Below are 27,448 nucleotides of genomic sequence, written 5' to 3'. Positions count from 1 at the left end.
GGACTTTATCCATAATTGTCGATCCGCTCTTAGATGCGTTAATGCCGTCCCACAGCGAATTAAACTCGCCAGGCCCCAGTGAGCTGTTCATGTCATGAGAATGGGACCGGGCGACCCAATACGTAAAGTCCTTTTAGGTCGTTCACTTGGATGGAGGAGGAGCAGTAAACCCGAATTAAGATGGAGTAATAGCGTTATTCGTTCGCAAGAAATTCCTGAAGAATAGATTGGTAGACGATGAAGCTATACCGTTAGCAGTATGGAAGACTGAAGTAAGCCATGACCATACTCCCTACATAGATCATTCTCAAGATAAAAATTTACTCCATAAAAGTAATTAGACAATGTTATCCTGTCAGTGAATCTGTCAATAACACACGAATTGCGCAATAACGATAAGGTATTTATCAAAATTATTTGCTCTTTTTACACAGTGCACCCGGTGTTCAAATCCAATCCGGATCGTTCCCCCGTTGTGAAGACTGCCTATCCAACAACGTGGTGTTAACAGGTCTAGTGAGTCATTCAATGGCCGGCTAGTAGGGCGTTAAGGCTACCTTAGCTTGCGCTAAAACCATGAAGAGATTCCTAGTAGAAAGTAGCTAATCAGAATTAGGAGATGACGAAGTCCAGGAGCAATCAATAGAATTTTTTGAACTAGTCTTTGTCGGAAGACCCTTTTGATTCATTCTAAGCCCAAACAGGAAAAGTGAATGATCGTATTAAGCTTGACAAAACTGGGCATCCAGTCAGACTATCAGACTATTCTGATAGTTGAGGTGTTTATAGGCGGTCTTTATGGGAAGGCTTAAATTAAGATATTAGTTCACTAATAGAAATGTGAAACCTTCGATTACTTTTCAAAATTTTAAATGCTTCAGAATAGAAGGGAGTATATTGAAACAGATGTTCAAGGCTAACTAATTGCATTAGATGAAAGTGTAATTTGAAAAGTGTTTATTTTTCATAAAAAACACAATGAAAACAATTACAAACATTGATAACAAAATCAGCGGTCATTATCAATTCAAATCCAGCTGCAGCGATTTAAACCTTCTTGGCAGGGCTGGCCGTGGTCGAGGAAGAACTTTGCTGGTTGACGGTAGCAGGTGCCTTAGCATTTGCAGTCGATTTAGGAGCGTTGGAAGGTTGGTCACGGTTCAGCTTAGCTCCACTGGGACGTGGGGCAGCTGCGGGCTGTCTCTGCTGACTGGCAGCTCCAGCAGCACCGGCCTTTGCTGGGGCACTCGTAGATGGACGGGGAGCTGCGGCTGGCTGTGCGGCTACGGTTTCACGCTTGTTTTTCGGTGCTTGACCAACGATAGCTGGAAGAACCGACGGTTGTTTCGGATCAACGGTCGCTTTCGGGGCAGCGGTGGTCGACTGTCCTGTAGCAGTATTTTTCGGAGCATCACGCTTAGATTTGTGGGCAGGGGCTGGCTTTGGTTGTTGCTGTTGGTCATGCTTCAGCGTGTGCTGTTGGGCTCCTGGGGCCTGATGGTGCTGATCCTGAGCATGCTGTTGCTTCAGCTGCTGTTGCTGACCGTGACTCTCATGCTGCTTAACGTCGTGCACTTTAGCCGGGCTCTTCTTGTCTTCTGCTGCAACCAAAACGATTGCGGCACAGAGTAGCAGGATCATCTAAAAAATTGTACAAAAAATAGATGAAGTATTTACTCCGGTCAGAATTTGTTTCTGCAGACTTATCCACTATTGCAAACTTACAGAAGTCTTCATTGTTTCACGTTTGATGGATTAGACTTGAATGTTGTGCTTATCACAGACGACATGCGATATTTATATGGCAAGGAATGAAATGGCATAAGACAGTAATTTCTAGCATTAAAACTGGTTCTTCCTCGTATACGTATACGATCGTATACGTGCACACATAACACTTAATCATGCGCGAACCGCACAGGTCGTTTTCAGCTAGACGAATTAAGAAAGACGCGATAATTACTTACGAATACATAAACAACACATTTTTAAAACTGGAGAAAACGCCACCCGCGTGAACGCAACGTGTGAGATTAAGTGCTTTTTCAACACCACCCAAACGACAGCAAACTGTAAACTTTAATTTGCAATATTGATTGTGTCGCTATGTTTAGATACTTAAAACTTCAAACACATTCTCTGATGCTATTGATTTTGGTAGAATGGTGGTTTCGGTACATCGTGTTTACCACGATGAAGTACAAATGTACCGTTATGTCGATGTTCTTAGTATACCGACAGCGATCGACTTATGTAATTTAGTACAAGCTATAGAGCTATACATTTTTGAAATCACTACATTTGCCATCATCGGTTACAAATTATCAATTAATCATCTACAGATACATTACTTCAGTTCTCATGAAATGGGACTCTTCATCATCACCTATGAGCTTCGTTAGATTTTATTTCCACCCATGGTCCACGCTTAACGTGAATCATAGGTAAGAAAACTGTCAGTGGTCCTAGCCCTTCTGAACTTGTTTACTATCACTGTAAAGGTCGCTTGTCCAACCTTGAATGGTGTAAATCTTTTAACATCAGGAACACAGCTGATTGTGCCTTGAGCATGAATACATAATTGATCGTTAGTGTGTTGTTCCAAACAATTGTGTTACTAACTGTTGGCGTGAACATATTAATCGGAACTACAAACTTTGAAACCTGTACCATCGTACAATGATAACAATGCATGTTTGATAAATTTTAACGAATGTGACAACAAATGTAATATTATTCTACATACTATCTTAAACTCTCGCAGACAGGTCACTATCACAGGGCCGTCACTTAATTTCCGGGCAGAATTCAAACAACACGTGACAAATTTACACTTGCTTACACTGAATTACAAACAATTTATAGTTTTAGCAAAGTTGATTTGAATTCCTTAGATGTAACTCTATTTCTAGATTCAAGAAGCGTTTTACAATAATTTTCCTGTCCGAACCCGAACTTAAGGCAACTAACTGGCACCTTGACAATGACTATGTAGATAGTAAATATTTATTTACTTATTTTGTAGCTCACTCTTTGCCTTGACGATCAATTGCTACTCCGTCCTGGCAGCAGATTAATCGGATAGGATGCTCTCATATCTAATTCTTCTTTGAACCAAACGTTTTGCTAGGTCATGCCTGCAATCTAATGACTTCTTGATATTTAATTGCAGGTACAGTTTGGAATCGATCACCGATCCTGGGTTTTTTTTTAAATCAGCCATGGTCCCCCATGTTCCGATATAGATTGCCTCAAAAAAAAAAAAATCAATTGGTAACAGCTGAGGTCACATGAGAGTCTCTCTTATTATAGACAAGAGTTTCAGATTTTACTGCATTTTTGGGGTCGTGCAACACTTTTTCGTCTCTAATCAGATGTGAGAAGAAACTGTAATATTCGAAATGGTGGTAATCATATGGTTATGATGGCTCCTCGCTATTTGCAACATTTTTAACATCGGTATAAAACTCGGATTTCAACATCAAACGCAAACATCAATGTTTGGTGGAGAGAATTCCAAGAGACACAGAGACACATCGTATTAAGAGTTTTAAAATCTGGCTGTTGTCTCTCCCCGTGATTATTTCTCCAATCTACTACACAAAAATAGACCAGTGCGAAACTCCCTGATCAACTGATTAGCTGTAAAAGGGTCTTGATCCGCCACTGAGCTAAATGTAAAGCTAGAGAGATACTTAATTGGTGATGTATACAAATATTATTCCAATAAGTCTAGGCAATCGGAAACCATTAGTCAGTAAGCTAGGAGATACCTACGCGGCATGAAGTAAAAATGTATACCATAATTTCATAAGTTTTATTCCCGAGATAGAAGTTCCACTATCACTTTGGCGTTTGTAAGTATATAAACCTCCTTTTATTTTCGATTACTATCAAACACGATTAGTCTTTAGATAATCATCGTCCTCAACTTTTGCCAATCGTGTTTCGAAAAATTCTTGCACCGTGTCAGTGTTCCATTTCGTTATAGAGAGCGTTTCCTTCACATTGCCTTGCTCATCCATCAGCTTCACGATCGGATCCAAACCACGTACGTACTTAATCGTTAGGTTAGGGAACTTTGCCGGTCGATCACTTTTAATGAACGCTTGAATTTGTGGATACGCTCCAAACTTGCACGTGCACACCTCCAGCACCGCCATGGGATACACTTTGAGCTTCGAATCACTGGCAGTGTCCTTTTGACAGCATTCTAGACAATGTTCCCTGAAAGATAGAATATCGTTTACATGCAAATCGATCAACTGTTATACACGCTTTTACTTACTTCAGCTCAATTAGTCCATAATCACTTAAGCTGCTGCACGATGAACAAAACAACTGTGATTTGATAAGGCCCAATTCCCGGCAATCTTCAGCGGAGAACTCTGCAGCAATCTACAATGTAAAATCGGTTATCGATTATGACTTTATATTATATTCGATTATCGCCGTTTGTAGGAGAATGTTCTTACCAAAGTCAGCAAGGAAAGCAAGAAACACGTAATGGTGCCGAATCTCATCGTGTTGGTTGGTAATGTTCTTCTTTTTGGTTCCGCAAGTAATGATGCTACGCGTACGCAATAATTCGATTATTTACATCTTTTGACAGAAATCATTTGTTCTTGTGTGGAGCGCGCTGTCACACAATGACAATTACCAAACGTAAATAAAAATAAGTTTGTGAAGCACCGTAATTTGCCGGAAGCAAAAATATGATTCTACAGCATTTAATGCATCATGTACGAAGCCAGCTGAATCCTATTCTTTGTGCAAGCAGACAAAGTTCCATCATAATACCAACAGTTGTGTAAGTTCTTTCGCAAACCCATACTAAACAATCGATCTCGTGCTAATTCTTTTGGACATTGCTTTTCTTTGCAGACAACGGTTCTTGTCCACTTCTTGGGTCGTATGCCGGAAAGCTGTTATAAAACGTGAGGAGTACTTCTTGAAAAAAGATAACATACCTGCAGGATTTAATATCATATATCGTGCACCTATGCAACACTATCTTTCCGGTGAGTAAACACTAGCCGGTCTCGAAAATGTTTATCGAAAGATTGTAAATTATCAAATATTCTTGCTTGTCTGCTGATTCTGGTCGAAGTCAGGATAATCAGACATTTGTAGCATACATATCCCTCCAAGAATTGTACCCTGTAATAAGAAATACCGATGCAGTTAAGAAATGTTTCCCTTACTGTGCTTATAATCGTGAAAAAGATTAGTTTTGTTGCGGTTTTGGCAACACTGTCCAAAATTACGCACAGCAGCGCACGTGCGCTGCAAACCTGGTGGCTGGGGTTGGAAGTAAAATTGACAGTACGGCAAAGTGCATTTCTTGATCAAAACACGATAGAAGCACGGAGTGTTTACGCAATTTAGGATTGCATTTAGGTGTGCTTTAGTTGTAGTTACTTCCCAAAAACTACCACCAAAATGCTGGCAAGTAGTGAAAAGTTACGACCCTTATTGTCGGGTAAGTGATGGCATTCTTTTACATTGATTTCATGCCATCTTATTCCGATTTTTTTTCTTTTGCCACAGGCTTGTTGCACGGTCAGTTTGGTCAACAAATAGCCGGCATGAAGTTTTTTGCACCACCAATTAAATACGACAGTGAGTAGCAATAGGTTCGTTAGCTCGAGAGCAGCTATTAAGTTTCTGACAACTCTTTTGCTGCAGATATTGTAATCCCAGAGAAACCCAAGCTTCGTTTCATGGAGAAAGTTCCCCAGCTGCCCAGCAATCTTCGTGCACCCAAGATGCAAAAGAAATTGAAATGGATGCGCGGCCCGGAGCTAGTACACAATTCGCTTGTACACAAGCAGTATGGAATAGTTGCCACGGGAGGTGGTCGGTTAAGATGGGGTCACTTTGAGATGTTGCGACTTACAATCGGTCGCAAGATGGATATAAGCCGCATGTTTGCGATCTGGCGTATCGAGGCACCGTGGCAACCGGTGACCAAACAAGGCCAAGGACAGCGTATGGGTGGTGGCAAGGGTGCGATTGACCATTACGTTACGCCAGTCAAGAGTGGACGCGTGATTCTAGAATTAGCGGGAAAGCTAGAATTTGTGGAAGCCAAACAAATCCTCGATATCGTTTGCCCCAAGCTACCCTTCAAGGCAATGGTAGTTTCACAGGAAATGTTGGAAAACATGAAAGCCGAGGAAGAGCGTTTGGTGCAGGAAAACCTTAACCCGTGGAATTTTAAGTACATCATCCAAAACAATCTCGGAGGCTGTCACCGATGGTTGTCGCCAGTGGATCACAAGTGGTTCGGGAAATATTTGTAAATCGTCTAGCGACAGCAAATAAATCGTAATTGTGAATAGTAGGGAGCTGCATTTCGTCCCGATTTATTCATAATTTTGCTTTGCAAGTTCTGGATTAAATTGTGAGTTGTACTTCTGACGAGGTACAGCTTGTTGGGGCGTTTCTAAGCGTTGTTTCGGTGCCGGTTCCGGATCGCCTCGTAATTTTGCCAGCATCCTTTCCGTCCGTTCCTTCTCCTCTCGTTCTCGTGCTATTCGTTGCTTTCGCATTTGCTCCAGTTGTGCTTTTTTAGCTTTCAATGCTTCTTCGTCCGTCTCATCCTCAGAGCTGGATTTTTTATGCTTCTTTTTCTTGCGCTTATCTTTTTTCCTCTTTCTGTCACTGTGCTTTTTATGTTTCTTTTTGTGTCTCTTTGAGCTACTAGATGTCTCGGTAGAACTCTCACTTGCTTTCCGCTTGCGTGATCCTTTGCTACTAGTCCGCCCAACCAACGGTTCATAATGTGTTTTGGATTGTATTACGCAAGAAACTGATTGAGCTTTATCTGGTGCCGTGGCCGATTCTGCTTGCTTAGAACTTGCAGCGGCAGACGGTAGTGCAGACGTCGTGCTCGGCACATACCTTCGAATAACGTTTAAAGGATCATGATAATTTTTTGTTTTCAAACCCACCTCGATAGGCTTTCCGTGGTCGTCGAGATTATCGTTTCGTTTCGGTGCCGTATCGTACCAGTCCCGTTTGCCTAGCGCTTCGTTTGTATCCTGGCCAAGATACGTTAGGTAGCCGATTTGTTTTTCATACTTCTCCTGTTCTTCCTTCTTTTCCTTTTCATGGTCCACATTAGAGCGCTTCACACCGTCATGTTTGCCTTCCTCGAGTTCGGCAAAGAAGTTGACGTGTTCTTGCCGATTTAAATGTACTTCTGTTTCAGTTTCAACCGTCGTTCTTTGTCCGCTGCCAGCTTTTTGACGGAGCAAATTTATTCGTGCTTCCTGATCAGCAAGTGCAACACGACGCAGACGTTCCTTTTCTTCCTCTGCTGCTTTGGCTTCATCTCGCCGGACCCGGGCGATGTTATCCTTTGTCCGGACGTGCCATCTAAAATTCGCAAATCATTATTAACACCTTTCTCATTAAATATACTACATAAATTAAGATTGCGAAAGTTACCTTTTTTTGGGAAGAATATTCATTGCGTAGAAAGTGTTTTGTAGAGAAGAAAAATCGAATAAACTTTGTTTGTTTACAAACTGCAGCTCAGTGTCAAAATTCTTAAGCTGAGCTTACACGGTCGTGTCTGGCAGTTTTCTGCTGAATGTGTAATTCTACCACGTCTAGGCACCCGGCCACGGAAATTTTAAAATTGCTGAAATCGATGTGCAATTGTTAAAAAATCTCAAAGTTATTTAATTTTTCTCCGTTGCCTCGCGAAGGTAGCTTGTGTATTGTAAGCTTCAGGTTGTCTTATAACAATTATAAAACGTAAAAAAAATCAAAAACACTCAAGAAAACAGGAAACCTAGAATGAGAAAAATTCCGTGGCCCGGGTCCTTGTTTTTTTACTTGTTGCCTTACGCACGATTTAACTCGATTACGGATATTTAACATATCTCCTACATACTTTTTTAAAGACATTTTTCGGTGGCACTAAGTGTTATAAAAAATGCGTATATTTTCTCGATAAACTTCGTTTGTAATTCTAGTTTTATACTCGTATTTGAGTATGAATTATAAAGTATTTGGTCTTGTGGACACGCTTACACATTACCCAAGTTGTCTCCTAACACTTCAAGATCAATTTACTTTTGTGCACTAACACACATTAGGGCCAGAGCAGCGCCATCTACCGGATGTTAGCAAATTAAGCTTTCGTTCGCTCCGCTGAATGGGCCGGGTGGACAACATTCCCGTCAAACCCGTTGACCACTAGCAGTTTTGTACAATAATAGTATAATAATAGAATAATACAACCAAAAGGATTTTTGTGATGCTCTTTATAATAAATTTTTTTGATGAAAACAGTTTTAGCAATATATTTATTTTTTATTTTAAATATTATTTAAAATAATATTTAAATATTATTATTATAATATTATTTTTTGTTAGAGTTCGTATATTTTATGGACTATACTTAACATCTTACAAAACAAAATAAAAAATCTTGTAATATAATTGCCTTATAACTATTTGGGTGGTCTCGCATCAAATTGACTCCATAGTCAGCAAGTTTAGGAGGACTCTTGGTGTTCTGAAACGTGTGACCCGTGGCTTCTCCGATGTCTGTTGCTTTGTTTGTTTTTGTTCTGATCGGTGGTGGAGTATTGGTAATTGATCTGATCTGATATCGGCCAGGATCCACCTTTATCGAATAGGACGGTTGCCGAGGTTCTTCACTAGGATTGCCTCCAGGAAAACCATTGGTGATCGATCCTTTCGAACCTGCCCTGCCTGCGAGGATAAATGACGGCTGCTTGGTCTGGCGTCTCTGGAAGATCGCCGTTCTATTCCGTAATCCTCATTTATTGCCATTCTTCTCCTTCATTGAATCGATGCCCCAGCTTTACTCAGGAATATTCCACTGTACGTTCTTGCCCGCGCCATTCGTAACGGTTCTCCAATTTTTTAGGGAAGTGTACTCTTTTATCGACTATTCTATTAAAATTTAACTTTTATTCTCTCATTTTAGCATGTAATATTGTAACATCGTTTAGCTTTTTGGCCGTCGGTGGTATAAGTGCGTTCACTCTCATGAAAGACTACCACAACATAGTGGTACCGTTCGAGATCGAGTTTGCCACACTAACGGCAAACGAGACGGACTTGCTGTACTTTTTAGGGTTTTTCTTTCTTATGAATGTTGCCATTCGAATCGTGGTGAATCGATACCCGCTCAGGATATACCAGAATGGAAAGCAGTAAGTAGAATTTTGGTTCTTGAACTGAAGGAATAACTTCACTGATTGGATACTTTACCATTTTTTGCAGATATCTTGCCGTCTTCGAAGGGCATATTCCAACCGTTACGAAGCAGTTGGAGTTCAAGCAGGGTGACGTTGCTCCCGTACCACCGGGTGGTGTTTTGCCGTGGCAGGATGCGAGGTATAAAATTAACGATAAGCAAGTCCTACTGCTCGAAGATTACTTTCGAACTCCGGCGGACATGAACGTTATGATGATGCCACCAAGATCGAACGAGGAGTAATGTATGTAGCAAAATTTTATTAGTTTATAGTGTTTCACACAAAGTTAAAAAAATGTAATAAACTGTAAAATAAAAAGCAACGGTCATTTTGCGATTTGATTATTGCAGTTTGAATTGAAAGAATGTGTCGGACGAAATTGGCGACGTTGTCGGAGTTTGCGCCTGAGCTTTGTGGGGTGGTTTTTCCCCTATTCCCTTCCCGGCGGCGCCTTGCAGAGATGGAGACGCTTTCGATGTTTATGCTCTTATCGATCGAGTGGGGGTGGTAAATACAAACTGAAACCTACCCCAACCGTAGATTGCACGGGACACGGTGTGTGTTGGATAAGCACAAAGGACGAGCGACAGAGAACGCGAAAGCCAAAGGCGGGAAAGCGCGCGTGGAAGAGAAGATAAACCGCTGTCCATGTGTGTGCAGCTCCAACGAGAGCCTGCATGAAGACGAAAGGACAGCGCCTGAACGGTACGTAGTCGGTGCACGGTGAAATCAAGCAGAGCGCAGCCGAGCACGTAGCAGAGCAAGAAGCAAAGGGCCACGCTTGCCAGAAAAGGTGATTTATCTGTTGTAAAATGTGCCAATAAAACGCCATTTTCCCGTCCCCGAAGTGATGCAGTGCAGGGCGAGCGTTTCGAGTCGATACTCGGTGATGATTCCGCACGCCACCAACAGCAAGCGGCTGGTTCTCGGTGGGGGTGGTGGAGGTGGTGGCTCAGCGCACCACCGCTGTCAGCAGTCAGTGCCGCCGAGGCTGCTCGGGAAGGCGGCGGGCGAAGGGTTTAATGTGGATTCCGGGTTCGAAACGTCTGACTTCGATTTTACCGACTTCGCCGAGGAGATGCTGCCGTCGCGCGATTTCATTCAACCGTTTTCGCTCGAGCAGGATGGTCTCATCGGAGATGGCCGAGGCATTCCGTTTCGAACCGGCGCGGCCGACAGACGTTGCTCCGGGCTGAGCGCACGCAGAATGTCCGACTGTCCTCGTCGTATGCTGAATCTGCTGCATGGCGCCAAACATCGTCGGAAGAGTCGCATGTAAGGATACGTTCATTTTTTTTTTCTGTTTCATTGCAAATTTTTAATTTCTTCTTAGTGATGTTTGAAATTTTTTAGTGTGTTCATTACTATATTTTGTGTAGTGCAAAAAGTGTGTTTGCTATCGTGTCCTGATGCTCTGTGCCTGTAACCTAAAACCGTTTATGCTTTGTTTCGCAGTTCGTTTGATTTTTCCAACGATCTACATCAGGCGGAAAAATCCGTTCAAACGTCTCCGATCAAGCATCCGAACAAGAACTGGCGCTTCGAAGATGCCCGGAAGGCGATACTGGTCGAGATGGAAGCGGTTGGCCAGGTGCGGAAACCACACGTCCTGCTGTTACGCTTCCCGGATCCGCATCTCAGCAAAGAAATCGTGCAAGGCTTCTCGGCCAGCATCGAGAATGTGATTTTCCATCGTCCAGCAACGCCAAGGTCAGTTGAGAGTGGTGGTGGTAGTGATGATGAGGAAAAATTGTGGAAAAAGGCACTTTTCCTCTCCATCGGATTGGATGGCGGGTGATATCCTTAGTGGTTTTACAAGTGAAACCGCCCGAGGCCATCAACTGCCGTATTTCAGGCTGATAAAGCCCTTATCTGACCTCACGCTGATGATGTGTTGCTCCACTTTTTAACTGCTTTATTTTGTTCTATTTTTCCTTCTTTTTGTGCTCATTTTCATGGTGTTTATGGTGAAAAAAAAATCAGGTACTGTGTGGTGCATTTGAAGCCGGAGGCGGATGCGGACAGTGTCATGAAACATATTTCACGAATCCCATTTGGTGCTGGAAAAATCATGGTCGAACGGAAGACACGCAACGCGGACCAGAAACCCGTGGTGAGTAAAGAAAAAAAAATTGTACAGGGTTTATAAAGTTTTAACTCGGGCCGCGTGTGAAAGTCGTTGTAAATAGAACTGCCATTTTTAAAATCACTTTCCACCCACACGCCGTACGACATTTTCCTGGGGCTTGGGGCGCAAAATTTACGACGTGTTTGCCTGGATCACGATAACAAATCGTGCGCCCTTCCTCGGCTCGGTACAATCATGCTATCATTATGCTGTGCAGTGCCATAAACACACACACAAGTACGTCCATTAAGTGTGATGAAATATAATCGAGCACTTCTTCAGTTCTGCTGAGCAACCGTTGTGATGTTGGAGTGTTGTTTTTTTAACGCTTGATGAGAATATGTGGTTGGGCATTTTCGGTTGGGGGACAATCACGTACACAAGAGTGTGAGATGGCTCTCGTTCATATCATAATCACATTCAGCACGCCAGCTGACTCTAGTGTAGAAAATGGGTTTTTGATTTCCTTTCAAAAATGACTGCACGATTGTATGATCAAGACACGAAGCATATTTTTAATATGAAACATCGTTTATCTTTGATGGTGGGGCGTAAAAGAAAAATTACGCTTCTGAAATTATCATTCTGTAAAGGGTCCAAGAAGCGGGAAATTTCAAACTGTTCAAATCGATGCGAAACTGTCAACAAAATCTCAAAATTGGGATTTTAGCCTTTTCTTCATTGCCACGTGTAAGTTGCTTGTATTCTCAAAAGCCTGGCCTGGTTCTCAGAGATCTGTTTTCAAAGCGTGAAAATGTCACAAACACACATGAGAACCTGACATTTCGATTTTGAAATCTCTCGTGACACGCGGCCTTAACGTTTTTTTTTTAATCCTAGGATCTTCACGGGTCTTAATTTAAATATTATACAGATTAGGGGAATCTCTTAGGGGAAAGGAAGTTGGGGTTCTCTTGCACATAATATCTGCTGACCGAGTCATAGTAGAGGACCTAGCGAATACATTGTATAAAAAATAATTTTCACATGAATTGCTCGTTTACGCTTAGATCACGGCGTAAACGAGTAAACGAACTTTTTTTGGGATTTTTTTGCAGCAAATTGATATTTCCTAACGAGCCATCTCTAAATACTCGCATTTTCTGGAAGCGCATGTGTCGTAAACAAGATGCCCCAAGCATCTGCTAAATTTGCTTACACTCAGTTTATTTTAGTTTATTGTCTATCAAAAGGAAGGAAGGACGGTGAAGATCAGTGGATTATGTCTGATTAAAATCCATTTGTATCTACTAACACAATCAACAATGAACAACAAACCGACAATACACAAGTCTATCTTGATATCTGCCTTTCTAGGCTACATAACCACGTGAAAGCAGAAGATTTCTGATTTGAGTCACCGTCAACAAACATCTTTCCACCTTTGACGAACGTTTATTTAATCGTCTTTCTGGCGGATATGCATCAAAGCCGACGATTCATCTCCACATCCACCACATTTCCTGTACATGCCACACCGAACTAGCTCGTCGAACCCTTCAAAGTCTAATTCGCTTCACAACAATATTATTGTAGCCCCTGGGCATATCCTCTCTTTTTAATCGCCTCTTTTTAAATGGGCCTTAAAAGTTTACGACAGCTTTGGGCAGGGTCAAGAGTTTCAGATGCATTTGTGAGCACTGTTAGCGTTGTTCGTCGCCAACAATTTTGTTGTAAAAAAGTTTCTTAAGGTTGAGTTATAATCGGTTGACTAGAGGCACATTTTTTTGTATGGCTAAACTAGTGATGCGCGGGTCGGATCGAGTCGGCTCGGGTCGAACTTACGATTCCAACGGGCTCGTGTTTCAGGTTCCGATTGAGCCTGAACTTGTTGCAATCACGAGTCGAAGTTGGCTCTTAAAGGAACGAATCCGACTCCGGATCGATCAGTAAAAAGAATTATATGGCCCATCACTGATCTAAACATTGATGGTGCCAAATCTTTCATACGAGATCTAGAAATCCTCCTCGAGAACCTACACAGTTCTAAAATCTCATTTTTTCCGCAGCCCGATGAAGAAGAAGTGATGATAAAAACTGTCATATTTTACGACGAGCTTTAGGATAAGTTCATCTCGGGTCCTTCGGGAACTGTTTAAGACCCTTGTACTCGGAGACCCATTGTATGGCGAAATACGTTGGATGATTAGGCTTACGGAAGACAAGATTTGTTGTTGGACGAGATCTCGTGGTTACCCTTGATCTAGCTCAGTTTCAAACAAGTCACTTGTTACAATCTCTAGTTCATAAAATTCTTTACGGATACACCAAGGATATTCTGTGGATTAGAAAAAAACATTTCTATGTAAATATACAGCTCTAACGGATAGTAGACTCTTTGCAATACAAGAGCTAAAATTATTTCACACAGATTGTTCGCATGTACATAAGTCCGACTATCCAGCTACAAAAATCAAACTAAAAAAATAATTAGTCAATCAAAAATCTCCTTGAAGCTGTAGGTTTAGTGATAAAGAAAAGGAGCAGACCAAAACCTAGATTCTCTTTCCCATATCGCAATTCTCAAACAATACCTAGTTCCAGGGATACAAAAGCTTCTCAATATTTACAATATTATTAATTCTGTTTAAATATGTACCTCTTAAAATCATAAACTTATCCCCCCAACCCCAACCATTGCCAGGTGCCTCACTGTCCTTAATTTCTTAAAATTTTCGCACAACGCATATGCCTAACGAACGGCCTGGGAACACATCCCAGGTTCAAGTGTATTGTATTTAGGCCCCACTGCCGTACAAATACTGTTCCGGTAAAACTTTCCCCAAAACTTTTCCCCGGCATGCATGCATTCATCAAGCGGATTGCCATAAACAATGGGAGTGGTGCAACACGATGTTTGCCCACCAGAAAAGGGGAAAGCCCGAAAGCTTCGTACAAACACACGCACACACAATATCACCACAGCACAGCACATGGTGGCAGGGTGCTTGTTGGTGATACTTTCGTCCTTACGTCCTCGGCAGGATTGACTGCCAGCCTTCACGTGTTGTGCCGTATGTGTGAGAGCATGTGCTCGTAAGCACGCTTCTGCACGGCAAAAGTACTACTGCCGCATGGGACGCCGGTATCCCGGGTACATACATGCGCCAATATGCGGTTGCCGCTCATCCATAACGGATGGGACGGTAAACAGTCGGGCATCATATATAATTCTGGCCAGAAGCCATTCGCTCTGCTGTGTACGGTCTGGGAGCAGCTGCGGTTGCACTTTTTGCCAACGTGGCAAACTTTGGCTTCGCGCTGCACCGTAAGCCAGTGTTTCGATGCTGGCCATGCTTTCACGTTCGCTTCATCGGATAATCCCCAAATGGACTGGCACGCATTTTCACAGCATTAGTTTTCTTTTTCCCAAGAGCAAACGCTCCCGTTGCTGATGGGTGTGTTTGGTGTTTGGTGTGGTACTCATAACCCACGGGTTATGGGTACCAGCCTCCCCAAAGATGCTTTAACGTACGGTTCGGTAATGATTGATTTGCTTTGCTACCCGTTTTTTTTTTTTTGTTAAACCTTAATACTGCTTCTCAAACATCCATTAGATCATCGAGGGGAAACATGTGCTTGCTGATTGGTGTTGAATGTACGCGATATCATCCAACCGGGACCATCCCAAATCCCAACCCGGGCAGTGATGTTATCCAAATTGTTGGCACACACTTGTCATCGGTCGCATGTCAATCGAAGTATGGTCGGCGGTATTGGCGAAGCAATAAAACGAAACGCATTAGGGCAAGATTGCTCCAGCAAATATGCTAACACATGCGGCACCAGCACGACCGATCAGGTTGGCACTACTCTGCATTCCAGCATGTGTGCTGGCTCCCAAATGTGACCTAATTCATTTAGCGGGGCTTATTAATTTTTATGAGCATAAATGATTTCGATGCATTAAACATATGGAAACCATTTCTAGGTCCGCCAAATCCCCAATGCAGTGTACATGCTGAGATCGGTACGGATCTGTCGGCTCGGCGGCATCAGCAGCAGCAGCGGGATGAGCAAAAAAGGAACGCGCTAGCTCGTTCGCCGGAGAATTGCTTTATCGATTCAGCTTATGCAGAATGTAATTCTGCCAAAGCCCCGTCCGGTGTGTGACGACGGGACTGGCTCGACGTAGAAGAAGGACACCATTGTTAACGCCCTGACCACCCCGGGAAGGAAGGAACGGTTTCGGGCGTAAAGTTTTCGGATGGAATTAAAAGTTTCTTCTTTGGCAGAGCAATAAAAAAAAGCGACTGAAGAAGATATGGTTTGTCCTTCCGATGTGGGAAAAAATGAAAGTAACAAAAAATCAACATAAGCTCGCCGAACTTTCTTCAGCGTCAAGTCCTTTGAAAATGAACTTTAGACCTTTTTGCTGTGCTTGAATTGCTTGGAGGAAAGTTCGGCTGGGAATGTGCTGTATTTTATGTAAATTTATGTGTTCCATTCGCCCCCTTTGCTATATGTGCATGCCTATGTGAGATAGTGAAGATATAAGCTTCATTTACAAATTGATCTGTTTCGTAATGCACTACTGGGAACTATGGCGGATAAGGTCCTCACGAATTGAACGAAAACTCCGTTGTAATTGCAAACAGGCTTATAAATTATGCTCTTGATTTGATAAGTTAAGTCAGTATCTGCATTTGGATTTGATTATCTCGCACATGTTGTAGCCTTTTGCCCGGGATTCGCACCATCAGCCCGTCAATCGTCCATTTCTAGGTTAAATGGTGCCACAGCATCAGCTTGGACCGGTCTACCCGACGGCCGAGATGTGCCACCGGTATTGATCAGTAACTGTTGTGTGTTGTCCTGCAGTTCATTCAATTGATCTCGTTTACACGGACGAAAGGCGGACAAAACGATGCCAGTGTGTGCAGCAGCGGATGGAGGATTACCTGGAGGAAATTAAATCGCACGTTTCGGAAGCCGTTATGCAAATTTGATGCCCTTATACGGATCGAATGCAAATCGTGGTTCAATCTCTCGAACTCTGAGCCAACTGAACCTAACCAACCATAACCTCCTCCCCCGCGCCTCCCAAAAGTGCATATGGCATGTTGTAATCCCGGTGGACTACTTTCGGTGGGTGGCATCTCCCGATCGGTTTGATTTATTATACCGTTAATTAATAGTGGCCCTCGGGGTGGTTAGCGTTTCAACATGTTCCGTATAAAACGTGTAACAGTGTCACCACTTCCCGGTTGCATCGCGCACTTTCCCCTGTTTCTTGCCACGTCCAGGCCAAATGTGAAAAACTAGAGAGCTTGCTGGCAACTGGCCCATGCCAAGGTTAGTCGAATGTCCTTTAATCCAACGGGTTTGGCAAAGCAACGAGACAGGAAGGCTCTCACTTTTTGCACAACTTTCGGTCCCCGCTGCCTTTCTGGTTCTGGCGTGTCCGGGACTTCATGGCAAGTGTTCAAAAATTCCGAACGTTTAGAATTGCTGGTGGAACTTGGGATGGGATTAGTTTTTTTTTTACCTCTCTACCGGTTTTTGTGTTGTAGATATTTTTTAGTTTATTTTTCTCTGGACAATTCAACCTTCCATCGCACATTCGTCCAAAGGTGGACATTGAGTGAAAATTTTGTTTGTGGCATAGATCTTTAAACAAAGCTAATTGTTTGAAAGGCAAGTAGTTATGAAATAAAATCCTCGAACTTTATACACTTCTAATCAAAATAGGTGCCATTCACTTAACTTGTTAAAGTTATCGTTTTGGAAGATTTCTTTAAAAATGAAATGATTGGTCTGCGCTCAATTTAAAATTATTTGCATTTTATCGTTGTTAAGAACGTAATAAATAATAGGAAATGTTTTTTAATATGCCATTCTATAGTTGGATGGAAAAATGGAATCCTATCGAAAATGTTGCATATTTTGTTTTAAATGTTAGAGAAACTTCAGCTCTCGTAGTTCGCACTTCTCAAATCTCATTGAAAATATAGCATATTATAAATGTTCTGTGGAAAATTTAGCTGCCCCTAGCTGCCCCGCTAAATGTTCTAGGCATTTTAAATTGCAGTTATGTTTTGTTATGGAATAAATTTTGCATAGAAAAAAAGCTGCGGGTATTTGTTACTTGATTTTATTCATGATATTTAATAAATATAAATGGTACATTATCTATTCTAAAAATTCGACAGGCAGCACGTTGCTGCTGCAGCCGTATTAAAAATCCGTTAAGTGGCGCCTCCTAGACGTCATAATTATAATGAGAATACTTAGTATTTCATACTTCAATACTAAATTCGAAAAATAAACGTCCACCCGTTGGTCTAAGCTAGACCATTGTGCATCGGTTTCTTGTGCAGCTCTGTTGTACCGTTCACTGCTGCGGTGAAATGTGTCCAATCACCCACGTGGATAGGTTGAACGGTTGTACTTTTCTTTATTGTTTTTTTTGTGCATGTTTGTGTTTGTGCTTGGCTGTTGTTAGCAACTGTATCGGCCACTGTATGTTTTCCGAGCCGGGACCGTACCGAAACGGTGCAAAAAAAAAAAAAAAATCCCGAAAACCCACTTCACGGGCACAGGACCGACCGACACAGGGCCGAAGTTGTTATCATACACTCACTGACTCTGATTCTGTCTCTGATGTCAGAGCGTTAAATTATTTGGCAAGCGTCCAGAAAAAGCGGTCCGCCGCTTATCTTGCATCCCTGTTGGCATCTCATGCTTCCGGCCGGTTGTGGGCACTCCATCTTTTGCTGAAGGATGCTGTTTAGCTTGCTGTTGTTGTCGTCTTGCCGTTGTCGGTGTGTTTACATTTACGGGTGTATGCAGCAAGCCTTTATCCTTTCAACAGTAATCTTTGCATTTTTTGGGACATTCGAGAGGCAGCCGAAAAATAAACTCGTGCTGTATTTTTCTTTTGTTCACTCTCTTTTGCTGTCGGTGAGAAGCCTCACGTGAGGCTCTTGGCTCGAGCTCATCATAACGCCATTCAAGCGGATTATGTAAATTTGCATTTGAACGTGGCAGCGAGGCAGTAAACCGAAGAGCTCACCTTATTCGTACGCGCTTTTATTGTAGTTATCTTTTGTGGCCATGTATACGGATTACTGGCAGTCTTTAGAGTGCGTACCGTTGTGGAATTTGGTAACGACCATGCTTACCTTGCCTGTTTGTTTGCCGTGTGTTACGCTTATCCCGATACCTTTCCCCTTTTCTCTTACCCTCCCCAGGTGCAGCCCGAGGACATCGATCCGTACACGCTGTTCATTGGCAATCTGCCCAACGTGGTGACGGTACAGACGGTGAAGCAAATGTTTCCCGCTGCCAAACGCATCGATATCGGGCACGCTCAGCGCATCAAACACACCCGCTACGCTTTCATACGCTTCACGAACGTGGAGGAAGCGATCCAGGCGTTCAAAGCCAATCACAACAAGGTCATTGACGGGAAAAACATCATCATTCGCTTCCGGCGGCATAACGCGCCGATTGCGCTGCCCGAGGACACGACCACACCGAAAACGCCCAAGCGCCAAAAACCGGGCCAACAGCAACAGCAGCTGGTGGTATCGGTCGAGCAGCGACCGAGGCGTCTCAGTCTCGCTCCACCGGGCGCTCCGGGCCATTCCGGTACGCTCAGCACGATCAAAACGGAGATACTGGACGAGGACGAACCGGACGGTGGACCGCCGGTAGGGAAAAGCGTGAAGCGATACGAAGGTGCGGGCGGTCCGCTGTGTGTCATCAAGTCCGAACCGGACGATACGGACATCGAGGACAGCCTGGAGGAGGAGGAAGACGTTGACAACATACGGGACTGTAAGGATGCCGGAAACGGAACACAATTGGCTATAATTTTTTTTTCTCCTCCAATCTATATCCTTCTAACAACATAGAAACGGAACCCACTTTTTTCGCGCCCTCATTTTCCGCAAAAAAATTTAAAAAGAAACGCGACCGTGTCTCTTTTTGGCGCAAATGAATATGGTGGTGTGCGGCATAATTATAGGGACGTGTTTGAGCAATTTTTATTCAATCGACCGTATTTTCTCGCTCTCTTTCCATTTCCCTCTTTGCTGCTGTACATTTTCCGCAAACACGTACCAAACACGTGTGGCTTCGGTGGGGGCGTGGGACAGTTCTGGAGGAGCAGGAAGAGGAGGAAGGGCTGAATTTGGATGAAATCAATCCGGACGAAAACTACTGCGAGGATGACGATACGGACATTGACAGCTTTGGCAAGAACTACTGGACGCTCGAGCAGCTGCGCCGCAACGCGGGCGATAATGGGTCCGGCTCGGTGAAGAACGGCGAAGAACAGGACCTGGAATCGGCTACCAAAACGACCTCCACCATGCTGATTGTGAGTCGATTTGTATGTTTGTTTGTTTCGTTTTTTTTCGCTGCATTGTCTTATCATATTTGCATTTTCCCCGGGAAAAGCATGCATCATTTCCCATCATCCGGTGTGTATTATACAGAATAATCCCCGTTGCATATTGACCTGGGGAAGGTCTCTTTCTCTGTGACCATATTTATGTGTAGCATTTAAATATGTTTAATCGATAAACAATCTAAAGCTAGGGAAATTCCAACTCCGATGGTAATGCCTTTCGGACAATCGGATCCGTGGTCCAGTGCGGTCGAATGTGCATATGCATGCCTTGTAGTTTGCCGATGCAGTGTACATGCTTTACGACTGACACACCATAGCTTGCGTACCGTCCAACTATCCGTTCGGTTTATTGAGGAAAGTCAAGGCGCCAATGCGAAATTTACGTACCGAAAGTTAGGTCACGCACGTACGGCAATTGCCCGCAAGGGAAGGCAGGAAACCACTGCGTGTTGCGGTACGCTGGAACAAACGAATTATGATTTATTTGATTGCATTTACCAAATCAGTAGGAAGTGAGGAGTTTTGTCGATTTACAAACAACAGCGTACGCTAGTTTCGTCCATTAAAATAACGTACGCAAAATACATTAGCATGTTTATTTGTTCTTTAAATTAATTTTACTTAAAAATACAGCTAAACACGAAATGCTACCGAGCGTGCCTTTCGTACGGCACGTTCCGCAGCACCATTGCTTTCGAATGTGTTTTTATACTCGTTTCGAAACGACAGCATGCTAACCGCAGACAAAATTAAGAGTTTAGGATTCAGTGAACCGTAAAATTACATTTTTCGGCGTGGGCTGCCGGTTTGTCACGATTGTTTAAAATGCTCTCGGCACTAAAACGAGTCAAAGAGTTTTGCCCAGGCATTCGGTATATATTTAATTGGCAGGCAAAATAGTGTTTAGTTTGGTTTTGTATTTAGTAAATGGAATTGAATTTATAAAGTTTTGTTAAACACAATGGAAAGCAACTCCTGAAGTTTGGAGCCTTCTTCTTTGTGATCCCGATATATGTTATAGCTATTTACAAAACATTTCGTTGCTGATGGTCCCGCTTTCCAATCACGATTTCAACATTCAGCATTGATGAGAACCAGATCTTGCAACTGAAGATGAATCATCCTCGTCTCTTTCCTTTGTCGATTCCCAAGAGGAAAGATGTCTCCTTTCGATTTACGGGCCGCATTTGTTAGAACTGAAGATGAATCATCCTCGTCTCTTTCCTTTGTCGATTCCCAAGAGAAAAGATGTCTCCTTTCAATTTACGGGCCGCATTTGTTAGAACGTTAGGACGAATTATAGCGGGTCGGGTTGTTTTTAAATCAATAACTTATTTTATGGTGTGGACGTGTTGCAAAAAACGAAACCAATATCAAATCCTTTCCACAAGATCCAGGACCGACAATCCTTTTTTTCTTTTGATGGCTATACAACCGTAGGAGGGCTTGGTCAGCTATTATTGGCTTCCTTGACTTAATTATGCCCGCAGCTATATCAACAGTAGTCCTGCGTACTGGGTGAAGACCAGTGCCGCTAAATTAAGCCAAGGAAACCATGAAAGTTTTATCTCAAGTTGTTTGCCAAGAAGAAGTACACAGTGTTGTCGAAGCTCAAGAAACACTTTCCGCTAGAGGAAAATGTTTTACCAAGCCGTTGAGATTTGCTTTTTTTTTTTACTAAAGGACTGTGTTCCGTGATCTTCATAGATTTCTGGGATGTACAAAGGCAATCAAGCTGAAAGCAGACAAAACAGTTTAGCCATTTGACTATTTGAAGCAGAAAAGAAAAACGCCGATAGAGTAGGTAGGCATTAAAAGAATTGAGAATGAACAGTGTCAAAACGATCAAAGGAGAATGTTTACTTTATGCTCGAAAAACCAAGTCCAAGAAGAGTACTTTTCAAATCAGTTAGCGTAGTCGAGCAAATAAATTATTTTAGCATAAATCATTTGATCATACCGACCGACCTACGAAATTGCGTGTGGTACATGGGTGAGAATTGCGTTGGTACATGGGAAGAATGCTTGTTTAAATAATTTTTGCCCTGACATGCACCCAACAATAAGAGTTGGTGTCAATCCTCTTAATTGCCAAAATGGATGTGAGAACATTTCAGCTCATTTTGAAATATTTTTATGATGAACCCAAAGTTTGAGTTATGAAAAAATGAGTAGCTTTTAACGGCGATTAAAATAAAACTTCAAAATATTGCTCAATTGATTCAACTTTGATCCTCAATATACGATACAATCAAGAAGCATTCTACAGGAATATTAACGCTCAGACTCGAGTGATCTTACATACATTTTTTGAACCCTTAGCCTTGTCTGTCTTCAAAAAAACTTGCTTGTCTATCTTGGCATAAGAATGATCGTATAATGTTCTCGGATAGGTAATTTTCTCAACATTCTGATGATGATGTGTGTATTTTCCGGGTTATTTTCTCCTTGGATCAATGTTTAAGAAGGATATTGGGTTGCTACATTACAAAGATCACACGACACGGTTGGTTAGTTGAAATCCATTTTTTTCCCTTCTTTTTGTGTATGCTGTGGAACTCGAAACAGTTGTCAACGGTTGTCAGGAAAAACCTCACTAATCCCATTTGGCTGGCTCAGCAGCTTTGCAGATCGTCTACTGTTTTGGTCATAACTGGTCCAAACACATTGATAAATCAGTCTTCTTCTTCCGTAAATAAAATGTATGATCAAAAGACGATAAATGAATAGGTAAGCCGCTAGGACACATGGCCATCCAATGAATTGAGCAGTATTTTATTTATGCTGGTGTAAATGATAGAAGATGCTCAACGCTTTATTCTCATTTTATTACTTGTTTATAATCTTTCTATCATACACTTTCACTAATAAAGAATTTCAAACACCAAAACTAATCGTTTCCCATTTTCCGCCATGGTTTTTAGAAACGCAAGGAGCACAAACCACCGACAACGGTCATCAAAACGAAGCGTCGCGATGATCAGCTTAACGATCTGTTCAGCTGCCTCGAGCCAGACGATGACTTATCGTTATGAGATTCGATGGAACTGTTCTCGGACTTCATTCAGTATGTTACGCTGAACTAGCGTGGCGGAAGTACCGTTCGTCGGAAAGCCGAAGTTGGCAAAAGCGAGAACGTTCGAGTGAAGTTGCCCCGGAGAGCAGTTCCTGCAAGCGCTTGGAAAGATTTTCAACCAACAGTCCCGAAATCTTTTGGTGTTGTAGGCGAGTTAAACAAAAAAAATATTGCATTTATCCTTATTCCGTAGCCATGGCCACTCTGGTACGCTTCTCTTAATACGTTACGGTTACGCTAGCGAGCGGAGCGTGTTGGTTCGGCCTTTTTGGGGGGAGGTAACCTTTAGACCGGGACCAGACACAAACCTTCCATGTTCCTATTTGATCCTTTCCGCTCTAGGTAGCTAACCTGTCCCAGAACGGACGGAAAAGAAAACTAACTACAAGAAAGCAATAATTAGTTGACGTTAGATACGTGCCGATGCATGATAGCAATTTTCTTCAGTATTAGGTATCGTTCGCTATTTTGCAAATAATTAAACAACTACAGCCATATACAAGTATCAGTTAATCCCTTCCATGGTGTTTCGATGTGAGGGATTGTATTACTAGAGGGAGTATTATTCTCATGAACTTTAGCCATTTTAATATACGGAAAGGATCGTCCTTAGTTTAGGCTTGAGCTTTTTGCAACAGTTTTTGCGCTTTATTAAACCAAAAATAAAAGAAACACCAAACACGATTCAGGCAGGCGTAAGTAAGAACACTAGGTGGTTAAGAAAGATGCTTGATAATGGAGTGCGGGTGCCAACCGAGTCTTCAGAGGAACAGTATTTCTGTGTTGAAACTGTAGTGTGTATTGCTTTAAGCAAATATTCAATAAACGTATACAACTAGTAGCCATTGCCAGAAAACAACCGGAACGTATTTACTTCTCGGTTTGAAAATTACGCGGACATTGGTATCTAACACTGGGACTAAACATCCGGTACTAAGTTGTAGATTGTACTAAGTGGTACTTCTTTATCCAACCACAGCGACCACAGGCATTGATTGTTACACGATCGTGAATGCACTATTTTGCACGTATATAAAGCGCTCCAATTGGCGCAGTGGGTCAGTAAGAGATTGTGATTAGAAGTGTACGAAACGATCGGTGCTTTTACATTGCCGTACGATGACTGATAACAATACGCTGTTCCGCGGTTTGATGCAGAAACCGTACGAGCCCACGTTTGTACCGAAGGCCGATGGTAAGCTCTACTACGATCTGCCGGATGCGTACCTAACCGACCAATACCGACCGTATGGAGCAACGATCCAGAATCGCTTCGGTACGAACGCAGAACAACGTGTACCGTTTCCGAACATTACACCGCCGAACCTATCGTTTGCGGACGTTGTAACGCGTCGTGGTGTCTTTTCCGTGTTCAACGGCGCTCATAGACGTGCTGCTGGCGAACTGATACAACTGTTCCTCGATCAACCCGATCCCACCAGGTTGAGTGCAATGGCGGCGTACGTGCGCGATCGTGTTAATGCGCCCATGTTTCAGTATGCGCTCGCGATCGCACTTATCCATCGAGACGATACGCGGGATGTGGAGATACCGAACTTTTTGGAGCTGTTTCCGGACCGTTTCGTTGATCCGGGTGTCTTTCCGCAGTTGCGCGAGGAAAGCAACCTGTTGGATCGAGGCACTCGGCGTGCGATTGATATTCCTTCGAACTATACGGCATCGGATCGGATTGATGAGCAGCGTGTGGCGTATTGGAGGGAAGATATTGGTGTTAGTTTGCACCATTGGCACTGGCATCTGGTGTATCCGTCGACGGGTCCGGATCGGGTTGTGCGGAAGGATCGTCGGGGAGAGCTGTTCTACCATATGCATCAGCAGACGATTGCACGGTACAACATTGAACGGTTCGCTAATGGATTGCCACGCACACAGTCGTTTAGTCAGCTGCGGGAAAGCATTCCCGAAGCGTACTTTCCGAAGATTGTACGAAGCTCCGATGGGAGAGCTTATTCGTGTCGCTATCCCAATCAGGTGATGAAGGTAGGAACAATGGAGTAAAATATTTTACGGTTTAAAGCTATGCATACAGCTCAATATTTTATACTTTACAGGATGTGAATCGAGTCGAGGATCAATCTACGGTTCGTTTGGCAGATATGGACGTTTCGATAAAGCGTATTTTTGAAGCAATCGATAACGGGTTTGCACAAGCGGTAAGGTCGAAACACAGTTTAATTTCATTTTATTTAATTTATTCATTTTGGTTGTCTGAGAGTTTATAGAAAGTTGAAATCTTATACTTAGTGTTAGAAACCAGGGCTATCTGGTTAGTGAGCTCCCGTTATAAACCCCTAAGATTAAGTAATCGTTAAGTGAGCAAAGCTTGCGTCTTTACGTAACCGCAATGGTACTCTTAGGGCTCCACATTCCTTTTCTTGTTTTGGGTTTTTACCCGCCACTACCGGTTGATTCTGTATCCTGGTGTGAAGACTGGCCTTGATTCTGTATTTTCTACCACCGGACCGAAGACCGGCTAGAATGAACACAAATGTACAACATAAAAATCTGAAACATGGTGTATAAGATACTTCGGAAGTTAAACTTCTGATTATACAAAAGAGTTCTATAAGTAGAGCCAACAATACCCGAGATGTGAACTTGAAACTGGAGTTTGTCGCCCTTGACAAACTTCAAAAACTCTATCAGATCCAGACCAGACCAGGCCAGCTGACACAATCATTTATTCGGAACACAGAGTCAGCCAGGAATCAATAGGCTGAAGGAATCTGCACCTAATACCATTTTGTTTTTTAGACAAATGGAGATCGCATCCCACTCGACAACAATAAGGGAATCGACATTCTAGGCGATATGCTGGAGGCGAGCACGATTTCAGTCAATTTCAACTATTATGGCGATTACCATCAGAACGGGCACGTCATGCTGGGATACATACACGATCCGGATAATTCGTACTTGGAAGGTGTCGGTGTGATGGGCGATCTGACGACAACCATGCGCGATCCTCTGTTCTACCGCTGGCATCAGCACATTGACGAAATATTCGTACGCCACAAGCAGCGTCTTCCGGCGTACACCAGCTCCGACGTAAATAATGCTGTGTTCTTGTTAGTTGATGGCGCGATCAAGTATTAATCGAAAACATTTGTTTTAGCTCTCATTTAACGACATTACGGTGGATTCGTTTGAGGTGCAGCTGAACAAAGCGAACGCTCCGAAGAATGTTTTACTAACCTTTTGGCAACGGTCCCAGTTTGATCTCGGTACGGGGTTAGATTTCGTGCCGGAAGGCAATCTGTTCGTTACGTTCACCCACATCCAGCATGCTCCATTTAGCTATCGAATACAGGCCACCAATGGTAGTGGTACTGCACGGCGTGGCACAGTTCGTTTGTTTCTGGGACCGAAAGTGAACGAACGGGGCCAGACGCTGCCCTTCCGCGATCAGCGACGTCACATGGTGGAGCTGGATAAATTTACGGTCGATTGTAAGTATTGCCGATCCCGGTTTGTTCGATACGTGGTTGGTTTTCAATGTGATGCTTTCATTAGTACGCCCTGGACAAAACTCCATCACAAGACGATCCGATCAGTCGAATCTAACCATCCCGTATGAGCGAACGTTTCGTAACATTGCCGCATCAAGTCAACCGGGCACGGAAGTGTTCCAGTTTTGTAACTGTGGATGGCCATCGCACATGCTGCTACCGAAGGGTTCGGCAAGCGGTTTGGAGTACGATTTTTTCGTTATGATATCCAACCACAATCAGGATCGTGTGGAGGAATTCAACGAGTAAGCTTTAGCCTATGTTGCGTTGACGTGAGGAAGTAGTGATCATATATTTTTTTTTATATTTTTGGTTTCGCAGGAACGATAATTGCAACGATGCACACATGTTTTGTGGTTTGCGTGATCGTCGCTACCCAGATGCCCGGAGCATGGGCTATCCGTTCGACCGTTTTACGCCTAGTTCCGTGGGAAGCTTGCAGGACTTTACGCGCCCATATAGAAATATGGCTGTTACACCGGTTTCGATTCGATTTACAAATACTATCATTGCGCGCACCTAAACTGCAATCATAATGAGAATTTGTTATTATAAATGAAACTGACGGTCAGTTAGAATTTTCGAAATATATGCATAATAAAGGAACGATATTTATCATTTCTGGATTCGAAGAGATTTGCCAGAGATGGCCTTATCGCTGTCTTAGTATTAAAAGTTAATTATCTATAACAAACAGCGACGCAACAAACAGGAAAGTCTACGCAAAAGACTAGTTGGTGATAATAGTTTGGTCGCGGTCAAACAGCACAAAACGCAATTTAAATCTAAGAGCCATCGCAGTTATTTGGTCATTCTCGCTATTTGCACGTCTTCGTAGATCAGTTCTAAGTGATCTGTAACTACGAATCATTCTAGGAGGGACATTTATATTAACTTTAGTCAAAACATCGGGTGCATCTATCTCACTGGCGAGGAGTTTAGCCATAAACATGCATTGGGTAATTCCTAGCAGGTATTGTGCAAAAAACTTAGCTCAACTGGAACACGGACCGAAAAGAGATTTATACAGTCTCAATAGGAGTCATTAAATTCTTTAGATTGACGACGAATAAATCCTATCATTTTGTTAGCTTAGCCATTTTGTTAGTT

At 42.8% G+C, this 27,448-nt stretch overlaps 7 protein-coding genes across 9 annotated transcripts in view; 4 read left to right on the top strand and 3 right to left on the bottom strand.

Moving 5' to 3' along the window:
- The window catches only part of LOC126563180 (selenoprotein F), an 805,869-nt gene that overhangs the window by 372,354 nt on the left and 406,067 nt on the right, over positions 1–27,448 (bottom strand). For 2 of the 3 annotated variants that reach the window (XM_050219806.1, XM_050219805.1), the window contains exons 2-4: positions 4,476–4,542; positions 4,289–4,398; positions 3,892–4,227 (exon numbers count right to left, since the gene is read on the bottom strand). In XM_050219806.1, the coding sequence (XP_050075763.1) occupies positions 3,894–4,227; positions 4,289–4,398; positions 4,476–4,523 (492 nt within the window). In that variant the 5' untranslated portion in view covers positions 4,524–4,542 and the 3' untranslated portion in view covers positions 3,892–3,893. Of the gene's footprint in view, positions 1–3,867; positions 4,228–4,288; positions 4,399–4,475; positions 4,543–27,448 lie in introns of those variants that run through there. The other variant, XM_050219803.1, reaches the window with a different exon arrangement.
- On the bottom strand, positions 1,046–1,847 carry LOC126563036 (brain acid soluble protein 1-like). The gene is made up of 2 exons (XM_050219643.1): positions 1,726–1,847; positions 1,046–1,641 (listed from the first exon to the last, which is right to left on the bottom strand). Exons 1-2 carry the CDS (start codon positions 1,735–1,737, stop codon positions 1,048–1,050), a joined length of 606 nt encoding a protein of 201 aa, XP_050075600.1. The 5' UTR covers positions 1,738–1,847; the 3' UTR covers positions 1,046–1,047.
- On the top strand, positions 4,668–9,506 carry LOC126562962 (uncharacterized). The gene is made up of 4 exons (XM_050219569.1): positions 4,668–4,810; positions 4,885–5,021; positions 8,972–9,200; positions 9,271–9,506. Exons 1-4 carry the CDS (start codon positions 4,716–4,718, stop codon positions 9,485–9,487), a joined length of 678 nt encoding a protein of 225 aa, XP_050075526.1. The 5' UTR covers positions 4,668–4,715; the 3' UTR covers positions 9,488–9,506.
- LOC126562897 (39S ribosomal protein L16, mitochondrial) lies at positions 5,432–6,317 on the top strand. The gene is made up of 3 exons (XM_050219494.1): positions 5,432–5,482; positions 5,551–5,622; positions 5,689–6,317. Exons 1-3 carry the CDS (start codon positions 5,443–5,445, stop codon positions 6,303–6,305), a joined length of 729 nt encoding a protein of 242 aa, XP_050075451.1. The 5' UTR covers positions 5,432–5,442; the 3' UTR covers positions 6,306–6,317.
- LOC126562545 (leukocyte receptor cluster member 1 homolog) lies at positions 6,367–7,508 on the bottom strand. The gene is made up of 2 exons (XM_050219089.1): positions 7,456–7,508; positions 6,367–7,383 (listed from the first exon to the last, which is right to left on the bottom strand). The coding sequence occupies exons 1-2, from the start codon at positions 7,476–7,478 to the stop codon at positions 6,369–6,371; spliced, it is 1,038 nt and encodes a 345-aa protein (XP_050075046.1). The 5' UTR covers positions 7,479–7,508; the 3' UTR covers positions 6,367–6,368.
- On the top strand, positions 9,997–22,964 carry LOC126561928 (uncharacterized). Its single transcript, XM_050218306.1, has 6 exons — positions 9,997–10,520; positions 10,701–10,955; positions 11,229–11,358; positions 18,567–19,155; positions 19,476–19,699; positions 22,657–22,964. Exons 1-6 carry the CDS (start codon positions 10,096–10,098, stop codon positions 22,765–22,767), a joined length of 1,734 nt encoding a protein of 577 aa, XP_050074263.1. The 5' UTR covers positions 9,997–10,095; the 3' UTR covers positions 22,768–22,964.
- LOC126561779 (phenoloxidase 8-like) lies at positions 23,928–26,861 on the top strand. Its single transcript, XM_050218097.1, has 6 exons — positions 23,928–24,809; positions 24,881–24,982; positions 25,584–25,877; positions 25,945–26,278; positions 26,343–26,583; positions 26,660–26,861. The coding sequence occupies exons 1-6, from the start codon at positions 23,928–23,930 to the stop codon at positions 26,859–26,861; spliced, it is 2,055 nt and encodes a 684-aa protein (XP_050074054.1).

Source organism: Anopheles maculipalpis, chromosome 3RL (assembly GCF_943734695.1).
Source record: "Anopheles maculipalpis chromosome 3RL, idAnoMacuDA_375_x, whole genome shotgun sequence".
NCBI lineage: Eukaryota > Metazoa > Arthropoda > Insecta > Diptera > Culicidae > Anopheles > Anopheles maculipalpis.
Note: the sequence above shows the minus strand (reverse complement) of the source record. Positions and strands in the feature narration are given on the sequence as shown.